The sequence below is a fragment of the Primulina huaijiensis genome, chromosome 1, assembly GCF_012295235.1.
Source record: "Primulina huaijiensis isolate GDHJ02 chromosome 1, ASM1229523v2, whole genome shotgun sequence".
Classification (NCBI taxonomy): Eukaryota; Viridiplantae; Streptophyta; class Magnoliopsida; order Lamiales; family Gesneriaceae; genus Primulina; species Primulina huaijiensis.
This window is the reverse complement of record NC_133306.1, coordinates 24831496-24849821: the sequence shown is the minus strand read 5'-3', so window position 1 is coordinate 24849821 and position 18326 is coordinate 24831496. Positions and strand designations below refer to the sequence as shown.

General features: G+C 36.7%; 2 protein-coding genes across 3 annotated transcripts; both read left to right on the top strand.

Moving 5' to 3' along the window:
* Positions 1–1220: 1220 nt before the first annotated feature.
* On the top strand, positions 1221–11077 carry LOC140987812 (DDT domain-containing protein PTM-like). 2 transcript variants are annotated; one of them, XM_073456491.1, is made up of 10 exons: positions 1221–1410; positions 1742–2628; positions 3006–3704; positions 3895–5074; positions 5454–5745; positions 5903–6027; positions 6180–6631; positions 6720–6748; positions 8769–9245; positions 9365–11077. In XM_073456491.1, the coding sequence occupies exons 2-10, from the start codon at positions 1811–1813 to the stop codon at positions 10417–10419; spliced, it is 5127 nt and encodes a 1708-aa protein (XP_073312592.1). In that variant the 5' UTR covers positions 1221–1410; positions 1742–1810; the 3' UTR covers positions 10420–11077. The 2 variants fall into 2 exon arrangements, with proteins under 2 accessions (XP_073312592.1, XP_073312587.1); XM_073456486.1 differs by having other exon boundaries at positions 1221–2628.
* Positions 11078–13934: 2857 nt separating this feature from the next.
* LOC140987807 (putative phospholipid:diacylglycerol acyltransferase 2) lies at positions 13935–17779 on the top strand. The gene is made up of 6 exons (XM_073456472.1): positions 13935–14851; positions 15252–15474; positions 15796–16079; positions 16159–16492; positions 16622–16896; positions 17107–17779. The coding sequence occupies exons 1-6, from the start codon at positions 14424–14426 to the stop codon at positions 17588–17590; spliced, it is 2028 nt and encodes a 675-aa protein (XP_073312573.1). The 5' UTR covers positions 13935–14423; the 3' UTR covers positions 17591–17779.
* The last annotated feature ends 547 nt before the right edge of the window (positions 17780–18326 follow it).

The window sequence follows — 18326 nt, the reverse complement described above, 5'->3', positions numbered from 1 at the left end:
AATGTCTTGATCTTGTTTGTAACATTGTATAGTAGGGTAAAATCAGACACTTAAGATTCGGTACGAGGAGTTAAGCCATACATTTATGATTTATTATGGGGAGTTTAAGTAAAAAAAGTATAATTCTTTATGAGGAGTTAAGACATAGTTTTCATTACGAATGTGATTAATTAAGTCATATACCATGATCCAATATGAGGAGTTAAGCCAAATACTTATGATCCACTCTAAGAAGTAAAGTTAGACATTTATGAATTTATGATCCAGTCTGGAGAGTTAAACCATATTTTTTTGTTTTGTTTTGTTTTAGATCTATTTGTGAATAAGTTAAATAATATGATCAAGTAATATATTGAATTAAAAAAACATTGCCTATTTCACGCCATGCATCTCGGGGTATGACATTTTAGTTGGTATAAGAGCTAACATTTTCTAGTACATAGTGGCTCTGGGATGAACCAAACCGAAGCTGGTCGGTATGTGAGGCTCGGGAAGAGGACGAGAAGTGATCGTCGGTGTCAAGATGTTGCACGAACAATGAGCGACTCCTGACATACTTAAAAGATTTGATAGATACATCTAATATAAAAGAATGCAACTTTTTTCTCGAGGAGCTTATCAAACAAGAATTCAAAAGTTAGAGTGCTTGACTTGGGGCTATATGAAGACTCTTATTGATAGAGTGATAACCGTGTCGAATTTAAAGCGTTACAATTTTTAACTATTACTAGTATCCATTAACATAATTTCGATATGCTTTACACTCATCGTGCACATTTTTATATGAGCATTGCTGAGGTGACACTCATTTATTGGATTTAATGAATAATATGATTCATTATATCTAATGGGTGACTAACACCTCATCGATAGTCACATGAGTGTGTACAGTAGATGTGCATTATATCAAAACTGTAAACTGACATGCATATATGTATATATATTAAATCTTAAAATAGACTACAATTCAATGTAAATATTTTTTTTTAAAAATTTAAAATATTTTTGTTTGTCAATCATTTTTCCTTGAAATATGATATTCCAGTTTGTATTTTATTTTATTATATATTTTTAGTTATCAACTTATCATTGGTCAACATTTGATTCTGATTCATTGGCAAGTATATATATATATATATATATATATATAATTTCGAACAAAAATAAATTTAATAGATATGGGCCGAACCGATTTTTCGGGTCCAGTATATGTGGTAAAGCGGGTCAAGTATAATTGTCGTCCATGCCGGTTTGACACGAAGCACAGAAGAGCGACGAAGCCCCTTTGGGTTAGGGCTCCTTTACCATTATCCCATATCCACATCAACGCGTACCACACCCACTCGATTTTCATTTTTTCTCTCCGATTTCTTCTTCAATGGCGGTGTTCCATTAGCTTGAGGAGGAAAGGTACCGTAAATTAATTTCTTTTTTTTTAATATTTATTTTTGTCATATCGTGCTAAAAACGCACAGTTGTACATTTTTAATTTTTCATCTGTGTCAGAATCCAATCGATTAACTGAATTTTTCGTTTATTGTATTTTTTTTTGCATTTTTATGCAATTTACGTTCTGATTTTAATTTGCAGCCTTTTTTGTTGGGGGATCTTAAAAAGGTTCTATAATTCGTATTTGGTTTCCCTGTAGTTAGATTTTACTGCTTAATTTTGTATAGCGTGTGTTGATGGAATTTGATAGGTTTGGTGAGAGCGGCTTCTGTTACTGATGTTCTAACTGCAGGAAGCAATTCTGGCAATTTTGGAGAATATTTAGGGGTTTTTTGGTATTGAATTACCGTCGGTGATTGGAATGGAGTCTGAGATGGTTGTGCCTCCGCCTCCAAAGCGGCGGGGAAGAAAAAGGAAGATAATTGATGTGCAGGATGTGACTGTGGATTGTGAGGGCAAGAAGGTTTTGCAGACTAGGTCACTAAAGTTAATTGGTAGATATGTGATGAAAGAGTTTCAGGGAAGTGGTTTGTTTTTGGGAAAAATTGTTTCGTATGCTTCAGGTTTATATAGGATAAGCTATGATGATGGGGATTGTGAGGATTTGAATAGTGGTGAACTCAGGTCTTGTTTGGTTGAAGACGGTGATTTGATTGGTAAATGGTCGGAGAGGAAAGAACAGTTGGACAATTTGCTAAGTAAAGAAGTCACTCCAGAGGTTTTGAAAGTTGAAAACATGGTGACAGAATGTGCCGATCAGGTTGATTTATCGATTCCAGTTGAATCGAGAAATAATGAAACTGGTAATTATGAAGTACAAGAGGTTCACACTGATGCTTATTCTTCAAGTGATTCATATGAGAATACTCGAGATCAGGATTCTATTATAGACATGGAAGTGCCACTTGTTCCACCACCTGAATTGCCTCCTTCCTCTGGACACATTGGTGTTCCTGAGGAGTATGTTTCACACCTTCTCTCTGTCTACACATTCCTTCGTTCCTTTAGTGTGCGACTCTTTCTTTATCCCTTTGGATTAGATGAATTTGTGGGGGCACTTAATTGTTCTGTTGCAAATACATTGTTGGATTCTGTCAACGTTGCTCTAATGCTTGTCCTGAAGCGCCATTTTGAGAGGCTCTCGTCAGAGGGTTCAGAACTTGCATTAAAATGTCTGAGGTACTTTTTAAAACTGTTCTCTACAATTTTTTATTTATTTTTGAGTAGTAATATGTAATCATGGAAATCTTTGATGTGACAATTTTTCTCGTAAATTTGCTCACACTATCAGTGAGACAGTTGGCGATGCAAGTTATCCCACTTTGCCTGATTGTTGTTCTCATGTTTTGTTAAATCTCAAGTCTTCGAGTTTGTTCTGGTTTGCGTTATGAAAATAATACTGCAATGACAGTTTAGGCAAGACAACCTTTTCTTTTTCCAAATTGACAATTGTTTATGGAAAATGGTCACTTGTGCTTATCTTTCAGCATTAGCCATTTTTTAGCATCGATTTTTGTTTGTAGTAATATTGAACTTTATCATCCTTCTGCATTTAGGTGCCTGGACTGGAGCTTGCTTGATGCTTTGACTTGGCCTGTTTATGTGGTCCACTATCTATTGGTGATGGGTTATACAAATGGACCTGACTGGAAAGGTTTCCATACCCATTCTCTGGAGAGAGATTATTACACTTTGCCAGCTGGAAGGAAGTTGATGGTTTTGCAGATATTATGTGACGATGTTTTGGATTCTGAAGAGTTAAGAGCAGAAATGGATGCTCGTGAGGAATCTGAAGTTGGAATAGACGTTGATAGAAGTGCGGTATTTGCTTCCACTGGTGTTCCTAGAAGAGTGCATCCTAGATACTCTAAAACCTCTACCTGCGATGACAGACAAGCCACAAAAGGTATCACAGAGCATCATGAGATACAATCTTTTATCAGCCACTCAATGGGATCTCAAGTAGGTGAACCAGTGGAAAGTTCTGCTGACAAGGATGGTAATGGTGATGAATGCCGTCTTTGTGGAATGGATGGATTTCTGCTCTGCTGTGATGGCTGCCCGTCATCTTACCACTCAAGATGCTTAGGACTGAACAAGATGCATATAGCAGAGGGCTCCTGGTACTGTCCTGAGTGTAAAATAAACGCAACTGAACCTAAAATTTCACGCGGAACGGATTTGAGAGGAGGAAATATTTGCGGTATTGATCCATATGAACAAGTTTTTGTTGCTACGTGCGACCATTTGCTTGTGTATGTTTCTAATTTCTCTTCACCTTTGTATTATAATATTAGTTCTTTCCTTAACTAAGATGTATCTGCCAGTTGGCTTTTGTTCCCTCCTGCTTAACGTTGAGTTGTTTATACTTATGTCATCTTGTAATTTTAGATTCTCCGAACTTCAATAATTCTTTCTGGTTCTTTGTTGCCTGTAATTTTGCAGATTGAAAGCCTCGATTGACTCTTGGACCTGCCTTAGATACTACAGCAGGCATGACATCCCCAAAGTTCTCTATGCTTTTTATTCAAAAGCAGAACATGTCAATTTGTATTCAGAAATATGCAGGGAGATAATGCATTGTTGGGAACTGCCAGAAATCATTTTACCACATTATGAGGTTTCTGAAACTGGCTTGCAGTTAGCAGATGGGGAAATTAGTGGTGAATGTACTGGTCAGTCCCTTAATTTATTGTATAAGTTGGTCCAAGACATGACTGTGATTGATAATGTTGGAAGCTGCATCACTGATATTAATTCCGCAGACATGGCTAACTCAGATGATATGAAAAGTGTTCAAAAACCTGTTTTATGTGATAATATTTTGTATACGCCTAAGTATGACAAGCCAGAGACAACTGACCTGACTTTGTTCAGTGTTTCAACCGTCCGGCCTGCTAATACTTGTGAGTTTAATCAACAAAGCACTTCAAGCATGACAGAAACTTTTACTCACACCACAAATAATAATAATGGTTCTGCAATTGGTAATTCGTTGATTGGCATGCCTTGTACTCGTCGGAAACTTGATAACTGTGTTGGCGGAAACATGTACGGAAGACAACATGATGGTTACTTATACACGGGATCTTCATTCAACTCAACTGATTATATAAATTATTATGTGCATGGAGATTTCGCCGCTTCTGCAGCTGCTAGTTTGGCCATTCTTTCATCTGAGGAAAATCAAGTTCCCGAGTCTCGCCACTTATATAACCGTCGTAAGGGTTTATCTGACAGTGTTTCGCTTCAGCTGAAAGCATTCTCCATGGCAGCTATGCGATTCTTCTGGCCAAACACCGAGAAAAAGCTTGTTGAAGTCCCAAGAGAAAGGTGTAGCTGGTGCTTTTCTTGTAAGGCTCCTGTTTCAAGCAGGAGAGGATGCTTGTTAAATGCAGCTGTTTCAAATTCCATTAAAGGGGCTATCAAGGTACTTTCTGGTGTTCGTCCTATGAACAATGGGGATGGGAGGCTTCCTGGTATAATAACATACATATTGTTTATGGAGGAGAGCTTAAGAGGTCTTTTAGTTGGTCCCTTCCTTAATGATGCTTTCAGAATGCGATGGCGCAAACAAGTGGAACGGGCTTCCACTTGCAATGCAATAAAGATCATTTTACTTGAAGTAAGTGTTTAGTTACTGTTGGTTGTCTTGTTATCTCGAGGCAATTGATTATCCGTCTAAGCAGTTGTTTATGTAGTTAATATAGTTCGTCAATGTTCTGTTGTTTTTTGTGGTGCATGGCTCTCTCTTCTACCTATCCGCAGTTTATTTTGTACTCTCATGCGTGCATGCTTTATTTGCTTTTCATTGTAATTTGTAAACCCATGGTTGCACGTAAAAGTACAAGAATGTAGGATAGTGTGATTCATCTACTTAATCTGGTGTGCGCTGATGGTTAAATGTGCTGATTCAGATTATTTGTGTTATTTGAAACTCTATGTGCTGTGAGTTGTGATGTTATTTGTACATGGTGTTGCATTAATGTGGTTTGTATTTGCAGCTTGAGGAAAATATACGTCAAATTGCACTTTCAGAAGATTGGATGAGGCTCTTTGATGGTATTTCAAGCCAACCTTCCACTTCTCAAGTGCCAGTGAGTGTTACTGGATCAACTCAGAAGCGCCGACCTGGGAGGCGTGGCCGGAAACCCTCTATCGTGGTCGATGTTGCGGTTGATGGTTGTCAGGATGAGCCGTCTGATTTCACCTGGTGGCGTGGGGGTTCATTGTCGAAGCTTGTACTCCAGAGAGGGTTTCTTCCACGTTCAGTGATTAGAAAAGCAGCTCGGCAAGGTGAGATGGATTCACACCCCTTTTCTCGTTCTTCAGTGAAGCTGAAAACTTATTTTCTTCTTTGTCTATTGAACAATTAGAAAGATTATGATGCACTTTTTTGTGATTATTATTTACTGAAATTCAGATGTATTTTTCTGACAAATAAACATAGCAGGTTGTTCAACGAAAATACCTGGAATATATTATCTAGAAGGGCAAGAAACTCCTAAAAGAACCCGACAGCTTGTTTGGCGGTCAGCGGTTGAAATGAGCAGAAGCGCAGCACAGCTCGCACATCAGGTGCTTGTTATTTATTGATCATAATCATATATATATATATATATATATAATGCTATACCTTGGTATTTTTTACAAAAAAATATTGAAGTAGCAATCAGCTTTTGTTTTATATGTGTGTATTTTTCTAATGTGTACACATGGATTTACATCAGGTCAGATGCCTAGATTTTCATGTGAGGTGGAGTGATCTTGTTCGTCCAGAACAGGTTGCTTATGATGGAAAAGGTCCTGAGACAGAAGCTTCTGCTTTCAGAAATGCTTTCGTTAGTGATAAGAAAATTGTAGAGCATGAAATCAGATATTGTGTCGCTTTTGGTAATCAGAAGCACCTTCCATCTCGTGTCATGAAGAACATTGCAGAAATTGAGCAAATGACAAATGATGGAAAGGAAAGATATTGGTTTTCCGAGACACGAATTCCTTTATATCTAATCAAAGAATACGAAGAAAAAACAGAGAAAGACATTCCTATGGATGAGTTTTTCAAACTTCAGAGGAAGCAGTTGAATGCTTTCCATAAAAACATATTTGCATATCTCTCTCTGAAGCGGGATAACATGGAAAGGGATTATTGTTGTTCTTGCAATCTAGATCTCTTGTATAGGTATTTTGCATTACACATCTTCCAATAATCTCTCTGAGCTCACTCAACTTTTTCCATTCATTAATATTTTGGATGTTTTGAATGTCAGGAATGCTGTCCAATGCAATGCATGCCAAGGTAACGTGATAATTAACCATATTCTTGTTTTGCTTTATATTTTTTAGCTCAACTGCTTCACATATATATATGTTGAAAAGTAGGTGTTCCATTATTTTAGGAAAAAATAGTCTCAAACAAGAAGGAATCCTGGTGTAGTTCAGAGGTTAAAACATATGGAGTCTTTCTAATAGTTACTAGTCTTCACTATATGATTCAGTATACTAAATTCTCTAATAGTTTCACCGCTTGTTTTTCTTCACTTTTTCATATTTTTAAGTCAATTGTCTTTGGTAATACAACAATTAACCCCCTTGTGTTATTGATGAAATGTTTTACTCCTATTTTCGCTGTCATTTTATGATATAAAAAATGACGAAAAAATACATCTGCTCTTTTTAGTGAACCCAACCGAGTTCTCTCTTTTTCACCATGAAGGTGTTATATTCTCAGCCTGAACAGATTTGTCATTTATGTGAGACAGATGCGAACCGTTATTCACAAATTATACTAGGATGGGGTTGGTGGTGGTGGTGGTGGAGTTGACTTGTTAATTTCCTCCGATTTTTTTTGTCGCTTCCAGTTAATTTTTAAGCAACTTTTTATTTGTGCAAGTCTACCTTCCTTGCAATTTTTTTAACAAACATCATTATTGTCCTTAGGGTTTCGTAGGCTTTGAGCATTCATGTTTATGGATAGAATGCATGAGTAAATCTTTGTAGCGCAGCTTGTTTTGCCAGTGTGGCAATTATCACGTGTTAAAATTAAGTCATGGTCTTTCTTTTAAAAAAAAGGAATAACCGCTCAGTGATCAAGGCTTAGTTGTTAAAAGAATGGGACATGCTAAGGCAAGTTGGTGTGGTAAAGTCTATGCCCGAGGTGTGAGGTAGCCACACAATTTGATGAAAGAAAGTGTCCTAAAGGAGAACATTAATATAAATATTTGAAAATAGTTTCATCACATATAATCTAATTTATAATTACAAACTATTAATAACAATAAAATAAGTACTCACTCTTCATTTATAGCAAAACCGATGACTATTTACTTGCATTTCATCTTGGACTTCATAACCCAACATTTAATGTCCGCCTAAAAGGTTGTTAGAGCTCTTAAAAGTGCGGCAAGGTTGGGGCTTTGTGGTTAAGGCGTGCTCTTCATTAAAAAGCTACTCCGTAGACGCATAAAGGCTGATTCTAATTCGGCCTTGAGTCTTATGCTCATGAATTGTGAGCTTTTAATAACCTAGGATAGGGGTGTAGGAACATTATTATTTGAAGCGTTACACACAGAGGCGCCTAGTAATAATAGTCTTGGTATAAAATGCAAGGCAAGCCATGCGGTTTATGGAAGTGAAGCTCCCTAACGATATTATTCTTGAATCTAAATATTTAAAGAGAATATTTCACTTTATTATTATTATTATTATTATTATTATTATTATTATTATAAGAATATACATTGTTAGCTATTAAACGACAATAAAACAATTGGTCATTATTCTACAAGGGAACATGAAATGTTGTTTTCTTGCATTTTATTTTGGATTGGCGTTATCTACAGAGACTTAAAAGGGCGGCAAGGGTGGGGTTTTATTGTCAAGGAGCGCACATTATCAAAGAAGCTGTGTTTTAGTTTGTGTCAAGGCTCGCATGTTGAGCTTTATTTATCCATTTTGACTGCAACACGGGTTGAGCTTTATTGAGCCTGATGATTTGGTGCATGCCTTAGGAACTTGAATAACTATGGACTTGCATGGTATAATTGTGAATTTGCATATTCACCGCCACTTTCAATCCATATATCTATCTGTACAATATTGGAAGCCAAAGACTCGACTCGATCCATATTAATCTAATGGGAATCAACCATTATCAATGAAATGTGCACTAGGTTTTTTTTATCACCTTCCACATCGTGGTTATGCCATGGTCTGGTTCTTGTGTGTAACGGGGTCTAGTATTTGCATTTCGTTCAATATGTCTAAAGCTATGGCTTATATCAATTAATAATTTAACTTATGAAGGTTTCTCTGGCCAGGTTTTTGTCACGGTCAGTGTGCTTCCAGTTCAACAGTTAATGTGAACGAAGAGGTTGAGTTTTTTATCACATGCAAGCGGTGCTGTGAGACTCAGGTTGGCACACAAGTCGAAAGTAGCAATGGGTCGCCTACAAGTCCTCTGCTCCTTCACGGACAAGACATTAGAAAAGCTGCCACCACCAAAAAAGTTGGAAAGTTAGCAGGATATAAAGGATCATCAGCATCTGTGAGAACTGTGGAGCATTTTTCTGAGGTTAAATCTGTCAATCACTCTTCAGTTACCAAGAAAAGTAAAATAAAAAACTGGGGTTTGATATGGGGGAAGAAGAATTGTGAGGTTGCGAGCAGCGATTTTAGGTTGAAAAACATTCTTTTCAGAGGCAGTCCACATCTGAACTTGATACAGCCTTCCTGCCGGCTTTGCAATCAGCCATGCAACAGTGATCTGATGTACATTCGCTGTGAAACATGCAAATGTAGTGTTTTTTCAGGACCACATCTTAAATTTGATCTTTTCTGCATGTGTTTATAGTTTGAACTGCTTTTTTAGCATCTGTGCAAGAGTGATTAACGTGTTTCTTTGTGCCTATTTCAGGTTGGTTTCACGCTGAGTCCTTGGAACTGGACGAGTCTAAGATTTTTTCTTTGATTGGATTCAAATGCTGCAAGTGTCGGAGGATAAGATCTCCCGTGTGTCCATACATGGATACTGAAAAAAAGAAGGTTTTGGAGGACAAAATAGAGCAAAAACAGCCTTCAAAGCAGGAGATTTCGGAAATGGATTCCGACTCTGGTGTAATTGCCGAGCATTACAAGGAAGATTTACTGGTTTATTCTACATTACCCACCAAGGCCGAAATTAGTCCCTTAACAGCTGATGATCGGCTTCTTTTTTCTCTTTCTGAAGTTGAGCAATTAACTGAGCACAAGTCAGAAGTGGAACACAGATGGAATAATGCCTCTGTATCTGTGCCCGGACCCCGGAAACTACCAGTCAGAAGACATGTCAGACAAGAAAATCAAGTAGATTATCCTTGTCCAGGAGATCCATTTCAGGTCAAATCAAATGTGGCACACTCTACAGAAAAACTACCCTTCAGGAGACAAATAACACAAGAAAACAACTTAGACTGTAACTCGTCTACCAATTCCTTTCAATTGGAAGCATCCGAAAAATTGGAAGCAAATGGTATGAGCTATATGCAGGAATCATCACCCCCTCAAGTTGAATGGATTGTTTCTAATGATAGCTTTGATGATGGTATAACTTTGGACTATGATTCCCTTGGATGTGACGATATGGCCTTCGAACCTCAGACCTACTTCTCTTTCAATGAGTTACTTGCATCTGATGACGACGTTCACACAAATGGCAATGAATCCCTGGAAAATGCTACGCAAAATTGGGGAAGGTCTTCCCTTCCAGAAAACGGATCCCTCGGAATATCTTATGATCAGGAAGAACCCACCTTATCTGTAGAAACATTGGAACACCTTGTTCCTTGTAAGATTTGTTCTCATACCGAACCATACCCAGATCTTTCTTGCCAGGCATGTGGTGTGTGGATACACGGCCATTGTTCGCACTGGGTCGAGTCGTCATCTTGGGAGAATGGCTGGAAGTGTGGCCATTGCCGTGAGTCGAGATAGTAGAATTTTATGTTTTCTATGTTTCCAATAATGTGCACCGTAAGAACTGGGGATGAATTGCATATGCGGGAAGCCTGCTTTGAGCAGAAAATGACAAGTCAGCTCGTTACATCTCTCTGAGATTGAAAAGTCTGGTTTCAGTTGATGGATGCATAATGGTATTGGCAACCACCTGTCCGAGTCGCACCATGTTTGTGCGAGGAAACATTTAAAAAAAAATCAAAAGTACAGCTTTATTTCTGGGAGAAATCGTGATCGCCATGGATTACGCTCCAATCTTGATGGATAAGCTAGATTTTTTGGGTGCTTATCAAATTGCATTGCTTGTAGGAATTATCGCATTGTTCACAATAGGTAGCCTTCATTTTTTCTGTGATGAGCGACTTTGTTGAGCCTTTTAATTCCTTAGCCAGTTTGATCTTTTTATGCCCTTCCAATTCGAAACATTGAAAATATACAAAGTAATAATACAAGGTTTGTTTGGAGAATGAAAAGACGAACACGCGGAGACCTCTGCTTGTCCCATTTATGGGCTTATAGTTTTCTGTATTTATGTGTTGATTTTAGTTCCATTCTCAATTAGTTGTAATTGACACTTGAATCTCTATGTTTCTCTCCTTTATTTATTTATATTTATATCAATGTAATGCTTATTGAAGTTTCAGTTCTAAAATAGGTTATTGGCAATAGTTGCTGGGGCACTAGGAGCTTTTGGCACAAGCAATATGATGACTATAATACTCCGTTTTAAGAGTTTTAATTTTTTGAGGTTTCTTTTGGACTTTGTTAAATATCGAGAGATTTGCAACCTCAAAAATTTCAATCTATTAAAACAGGAATTATAGTCATTCAATTGCTTGTGTCAAAAGCTCCGGGTGCCCAGTACAAGAAGCTTCTGATTCAACTCACTAATTACAGCTTGTTGGGAATTGAACAAAAGAGATAAATACATAAGTTATGAATCAATAATGAGATAAGCATAGATCGCCCGTGTTTGTCCTTCCATTCTTCGAACAAGCTATGCATTACAACTTATATATCTCAATCTGGTACTGGTATAATATTTTGAATTTTTAATTATATTGGTAATATAATCTCTTCATGCATTTTGTATATCATAGGATACCTATTAATTAACAAAAAAAAATGTATTATACATAACATATAATCTATCTACTATATTACTATGTACCATATAAGAAATTAACAATGTTTTTGGTTTCTTGGCCTTTTATATTTTAATTTACCAAAAAAAATGACTGAAGCAACAAAAATGGCATCAGAGACCGGATTTTTATTGGATTCGATGACGGGCGATAGTTCAAGAGTAAAACAGCTTGTTGACGACGAAACTCGATAGTATTGAAGAACTTTGATAGAGCATCATATGTTTGATCATAAAAATAGTAATAGATCAAAAATTAACATCACTTGTTCGATTCGTATAGATTGCAAGAGGGTAAATGTACAATTATTAAAAAAAAAATAAATGGTTGAAATCTTCACTAAGAAAATGATCGACAAACGGTTGTTAGTTTGTTGTTAGGAATTATGTTGCACATCCATCTTAATAATTTACAGCAGAACCACAACTAATTATTTATAATGATTGTTATTTTCCACGATGTTTGACCATTCAATTAATTCTCCCCTATCTGGTTAGCAGATCACAAGAGTCCATACAAAATGTCATCATAGCATGCCATCTCCTAAAACACCGTGCCCAAAAACAATTTTGCACATGCCCTGCTTCTATCCTATTTGCATGTTTAAAATTACTAATGACTACAACTAATCATATTTTGAGAAAAAAAATTTGAACTATTTTACATACCAAAACTAGTTGCTATTCTATTCGATAATATGTTAAATGTAATGGGATGATGGTTGGCAGAATATTTTGCTCGGCGGTGAAAGGGAAAACTCCTATCCGGCGTCTCCATCGCAATGATAGAACACTTGGGTATTTGTGTTTTTCGTAGTGTGTGCTATTTTTCCGATCGATGATTGTGTATGTGTGGGGGTGTTCCCTTGGATTCTAATCCTTTTTCACGTACGAACACATTTAATTTTATTTTAATCTACGCAAATAGCACTACCATACAAACCTTTCGCCATTCTCCAACATTGCTCCCATACCTCTGGACTACATATACCATATTTTCACACCAAAACAACGTATCTATTTCGCTGGTTTAATTTAAAACATAGCGATTTGGAAACAACGGATAAAGTCATGGTTGTCGACATTAGAGTTTTGATATGGTGAACATCTATCATGAGTAACTATGTAAACATCCGTTGAGATTACGTCCACCTATTGAACGTATGAGATGTTACCTCGGCTGACTCGATGGTATTAGAATTCGGATGGGATACTCACTATGCTGCATGCCTATGGAGTTTTGTGGGATTAAATCTCAACAAAGGGATCCAAAGACTATGATACACGGGGGAGTTTTGTTTGTACCAGGGGCGTAGCCAAGATTTTAAAATAGGGTGGGTTGGACATTGAAAATATAAATATTATTTAATGTATTTTTTAATTTTTTTGTTATATTTTGTATAATATGAACTAGATAAATTCTAAAAATCATCTTAAGAATTTAATATATCAAGATACATGATAAATATCATTTATAATAACAAACTTTTTAAATACATTCATAGTAAAGTAAGTAAAAAAAAATTGAATGTACATATGACATTATTCATTCAAATAATTTAGTTATACAATTTTGTACTCTAATAATTATCACTTAATTTGATTATTATTTAGTATTAATATATTTTTAGTTTATTCAATATATTTATGTAAATACATACTTATAATCAGAACAACACAAATATATATATGAAATGTAGAATTAGAATGATAAAATATACAAATTAAGATAACCACATGGATATAGAATAAGCTCAAATGTTAGATTATTTAAAACTCATAGAAATCTATGTATAAAAATTTTGCTCAGTGACTAAAATTATTAAAATACATAACTATATATACACATTAATCTCGAGACTAGGCTTGGCTAAAGCCCACCCTAACCTCTAGTGAAGCTACGCCCTGGTGTACCCGCGACGATCGGGGCACAAAATAGGTGACTACTAATTCTTCAAAATTCATAGCATATAAAAATAATTTATGACAAATCACTTTGATTATATGCAAAATAAATTATCAAAAATAATTTTACTGCAAGTAAATTATAATGTGTACTCGCGGACGTAGTGCTGGCACAAAGTTGGTACGTAAGTCCGTTAGTTCTTGGAAGTTCATCGCATATCAAAATAAATTTATGACAAGCAAAATAAAATTATCAAAATAGACATAATTTTCAGTATCATGAAATCTCTAAAACATCGTAACATAGAAGTTTTATTTCTCTTTTTTATTTCCTTCTAATTTACAGGTAAAAATCTATTATATAATATGATAAATTTCAGAGAGAAAAACTAGCACATGCAAACTAGGATTATTACAAATAAACATGAGTGTGTCCATTTCGCCTAGGCATCATCTTCAGTTCGTACGTCACCTTGAATAAGTTAAAAACCCTCTTACGAAAACCATGTAATCTTCTAACACTAACATGCTAAATCTCTCTCGTTTTTTCTGCTAAAAATTCACTAATTAATCTCATAATCTACCAATTCCCCATCTGTTTGTTTCGTGGTGCGTCAACTGGCACCTCCATCTCTTCTTCTTCTCCACGTGGTTTTGCGTTCCCTGCCACCCTCCATAGCCCGAATAATTTGTTTAAAGAAAAGCCCGATTTCTTGGTTGTTTTTCCCCAATGATTTTCTCTTTTTATGGAGCTCTTTTTGTTCATTTGTTTACCTTTTCTAGCAAGTTCCTTTCTGGGTTTATTTTTTCCTTTTATTCAATAATCATCTGAAATAATGTTTTTTTCAGTAGACAAGGCCCAAGCCACTCTGTTTTGCTCATTTATGGGTTTTGTACAATTTGTAGTGAAAGTGTAGAATCTTGATTTGAGGCGATGGCTTCAAATATTCGGTGGCGGAAGATCATTTTTCTGGAACCTGTGAAATTGTATTCGGATAATGAGAAAACGAAAATTGATAGTACCGATGTGAAGGAAGAGAAATTGAAAAGGAATAAGCAGAAGAGACCTCACAAGCAATGGAGGTGTATAGATTCCTGTTTCTGGATTATTGGATACTTGTGTACTACTTGGTGGCTGTTACTGTTCCTGTACGATTGTTTGCCTGCAAATTTGCCGGGACTTAAGGTCCCTGAAGCACCGGGGGTGAGGCTGAGAAGCGGCGGCACCACCGCGCTTCATCCGGTGGTTTTGGTCCCAGGTATTGTCACCGGTGGCCTCGAGCTTTGGGAAGGTAGGCCGTGCTCGGATGGCCTCTTCCGCAGGCGGCTGTGGGGCGGCAGCTTTACAGAAATTTTGAAGAGGTTTGAGATTCAAGATGTGATTTTATTTTCATGTTTGGAAATATTTCCTTTTAGTGATGCGACATTTTGAATTTCTTTTATTTTTACCAGATCTTTCTATTTTCCACCAAAATGTCCAAATTCAGACATTTGACATTAGTTAATAGTTACTAAAATTAATTTAATGTAATACAATTATAACATTGATATTATGATTATGGGAATTTTTGTGGTTTAAAACCGAACTTTCCATTTTAGTTCTTCAATGATTATCCCAACAAAATGCCATATAATAATAATAATTCGAGTTTGGAAGATTTTTGTATATTTAGTCGGAATGCCTAAATTTGATAGTCACAAGTAAACTTTATTCGGGTTTGTTTTGTGATTTGATGTGTGCATTTCTTGATGGAATTTGTAGGCCTATGTGTTGGTTGGAGCATTTATCCTTGGACAATGAAACAGGGCTTGATCCACCTGGGATTCGGGTTCGATCTGTGCCGGGGCTTGTTGCGGCCGACTATTTCGCTCCGGGGTACTTTGTTTGGGCGGTTCTGATCAAGAACTTGGCGCATATTGGCTATGAGGGAAAAAATTTGTATATGGCAGCTTATGATTGGAGACTATCTTTTCAAAATACGGAGGTACTATGCTAATGTCGTAGGATTAGTTTCAAATGTTTGAATCTTGGTTCTTTTTTAGATGTCATTTACAAATTACACAATGGAAATTAATGTTACTTGCGATTATTCCTTGTAGGTCTTCAATTCAGATGATTGAATTATTGAGCATTTAATGCAAACATGGGACTAATATTTAATGTCCCAAAATTCCTTTTTTGTCAACTTAAAATGTAAACTAGGGAACTCCATTCATGCATTGAAACTGAACTGTTCTTTGATCAGTTGATGGATCTTTTATTGTGATGAATTTCCTCTAAACTACTATGATAATTGGATGAGCAGACGAGGGACCAAACGCTTAGTCGATTGAAGAGCAAAATCGAGCTTATGCATGTAACAAACGGCAACCAGAAAGTGGTGGTGGTGCCTCATTCAATGGGTGTAATCTATTTTCTCCACTTCATGAAATGGGTCGAAGCCCCTGCCCCTATGGGAGGCGGGGGTGGCCCTGATTGGTGTTCGAAGCACATAAAAGCGGTAATGAATATCGGCCCAGCGTTTCTTGGTGTTCCAAAAACTGTCGGTAGCATATTGTCTGCCGAGAGCAAGGATGTCGCCCTTATAAGGTAAGACAAAGTAAAGTTTCATTGTTAAGAAGTCGCGTGAAACTTTACGGGGCAAAAACTTTGTATTTTGTTTTTGCAGAGCTATGGCTCCTGGTCTCTTAGATTCTGAAATCCTCGGCTTTCAAACTCTAGAGCATGTCATGCGTGTATCTCGAACATGGGATTCAATAATTTCTTTGTTACCAAAAGGAGGAGAAACTATATGGGGTAACATGGATTGGTCTCCTGAAGAAGACTACGTTTGTGATTCAGCAAAGAAAAGGCATCCACCACAATTTGAAACAAAAGGAAACAACACCGACGGGCAGAACATTTTTCGAGTACCGGAGTCGACAAACTATGGAAGGATAATCTCTTTTGGGAAGTCAGCATCAGAGTTACATTCCTCGGAGCTCATTACCATTGGTTCTCAGGTAGCCAAAACTGTAAATCCCTCTTTTTATAGATTGCGTGTGTGACATGTTTCCAGTAATTTCAGTAGTCAGCATAGAAATTTAATGTTTGAACTCTTTTCTTTTGTTCATCGGCTCAAAAACATACAGAAACAAGTGTCATTGCCGAATGATACGTTCCCACAATCCAATGCAGCTTCGTGTGGGAAAGTATGGACCGAATACGATGAAGTAAGCCGCGAAAATGTCTACCAAATCTCGGAAAACAAAGTATATACTGCAAAAACTTTGTTGGATCTGCTTCGTGCCATTGCTCCAAAGATGATGAAACGGGCCGAAGCTCACTTCTCACACAGTATAGCTGATGATCTTGATGATCCGAAGTATGGCCATTACAAGTACTGGTCAAATCCACTCGAGACCAAGTAAGTTATCGATTCCACAGGCGTATTTGCTATTAAATTCTTTATGCAATAAAATTCAATGTGTGTCAGTGAGAGAGGGGAGAATTTCAGTCATTATAAGCGAGTAAAATAGTGAATCATAAACAGTACAAGAACAACTAACCTTTGAGACAGGGCTTTTGAGCATTACTTTTAATTAAAATGACACAGAATTTGAAATTCCACTTCCAGATTGCCCAATGCTCCGGATATGGAGATTTACTGTCTCTATGGAGTAGGAATTCCAACAGAGAGATCCTATGTCTACAAGCTCTCGCCCTCGAGCAGATGCCGAAGCATCCCTCTCCAAATCGACAGCTCCGCCGATGGAGGCCACAATGGTTGCTTGAAAGGTGGAGTGTATTTCGTGGATGGAGACAGCACTATACCTGTTTTGAGTTCCGGTTTCACGTGTGCCAAAGTGTGGCGAGGAAAGACACGATTCAACCCCTCCGGCATAGCTACTTACTTGAGAGAGTACAAGCATAAAGCACCCGCCAACTTACTCGAGGGGAGGGGTGTAGAGAGCGGTGCGCATGTTGACATAATGGGAAACGTTGCCTTGATCGAGGACATACTCCGTGTGGCAGCCGGGGCGTCCGGTGTGGAGCTGGGAGGGGATATGATCTACTCTGATATCATGAAAATGTCCGAGAGGATAAATATTCGGGTTTGATTCGGATGTTGATGGAGAAGTTGAGGAATCTAACATTTGCTAGAGGAATCTGAATAACTTGAAATTTCTGTTGAATACATTCTTGGTAAGAGTTGATGAGGTTACTCACTTTCTAATAATTGAGTGTAATTCTAATTGGTAGTGCAATAATAGTCTCAAATCCTGTAATAAAATGGAATAAATTTTTTTGATCTATTTTATCAAATTCCTTAAATTCTTATTCCGTTGTGTTTTATAGATAATTTTGAAACGATAATCGAATGTGAATAACGAAAAAAAGCTTAAATAGTTCAAGGATTAGTTTCACCATAGAAATAAAATTCAAGATACGAGAAAAAGCTTCAATCATATAATGATTATGTTGTAATAAAAATATATGAATTTGGTTAAAATTCATAAATCTTTTTAAATTGTGCTATCAGGTAAAAGCCCCATGATCCAACGGTTTTAGAGTAAATCAGATTACACCATTTTGGGATTTCATACTTGCAATGCCAAGAAATTCTTGTCATTAGAGTCGTTTTAAATATCAATAACCAAACTTAAGTTCTAAAGAGGGGCTAATTTATGAAACATACTCGGAAACTGTCTACCTATTTTATAAAACAATATAGTATCAATAAAATATTTGTGAAACGATATTACACATATAATTTTGTGAAATAGGCCGAGCTGATGTATACTTAAAGTCAAAATTAATATTTTTGACATAAAAAAAATAATTTTTCATGGATCA

Excerpts from the sequence above, each read along its gene's own strand:
- LOC140987812 (XM_073456491.1), top strand. The coding sequence starts at position 1,811 with ATGGAGTCTGAGATGGTTGTGCCTCCGCCTCCAAAGCGGCGGGGAAGA. Across the intron at positions 3,705-3,894 it reads ACGTGCGACCATTTGCTTGT|ATTGAAAGCCTCGATTGACT; the intron begins GTATGTTTCTAA and ends GTAATTTTGCAG. Across the intron at positions 9,246-9,364 it reads TCGCTGTGAAACATGCAAAT|GTTGGTTTCACGCTGAGTCC; the intron begins GTAGTGTTTTTT and ends TGCCTATTTCAG.
- LOC140987807 (XM_073456472.1), top strand. The coding sequence starts at position 14,424 with ATGGCTTCAAATATTCGGTGGCGGAAGATCATTTTTCTGGAACCTGTG. Across the intron at positions 14,852-15,251 it reads TTTACAGAAATTTTGAAGAG|GCCTATGTGTTGGTTGGAGC; the intron begins GTTTGAGATTCA and ends TGGAATTTGTAG. Across the intron at positions 16,493-16,621 it reads TCATTACCATTGGTTCTCAG|AAACAAGTGTCATTGCCGAA; the intron begins GTAGCCAAAACT and ends AAAAACATACAG.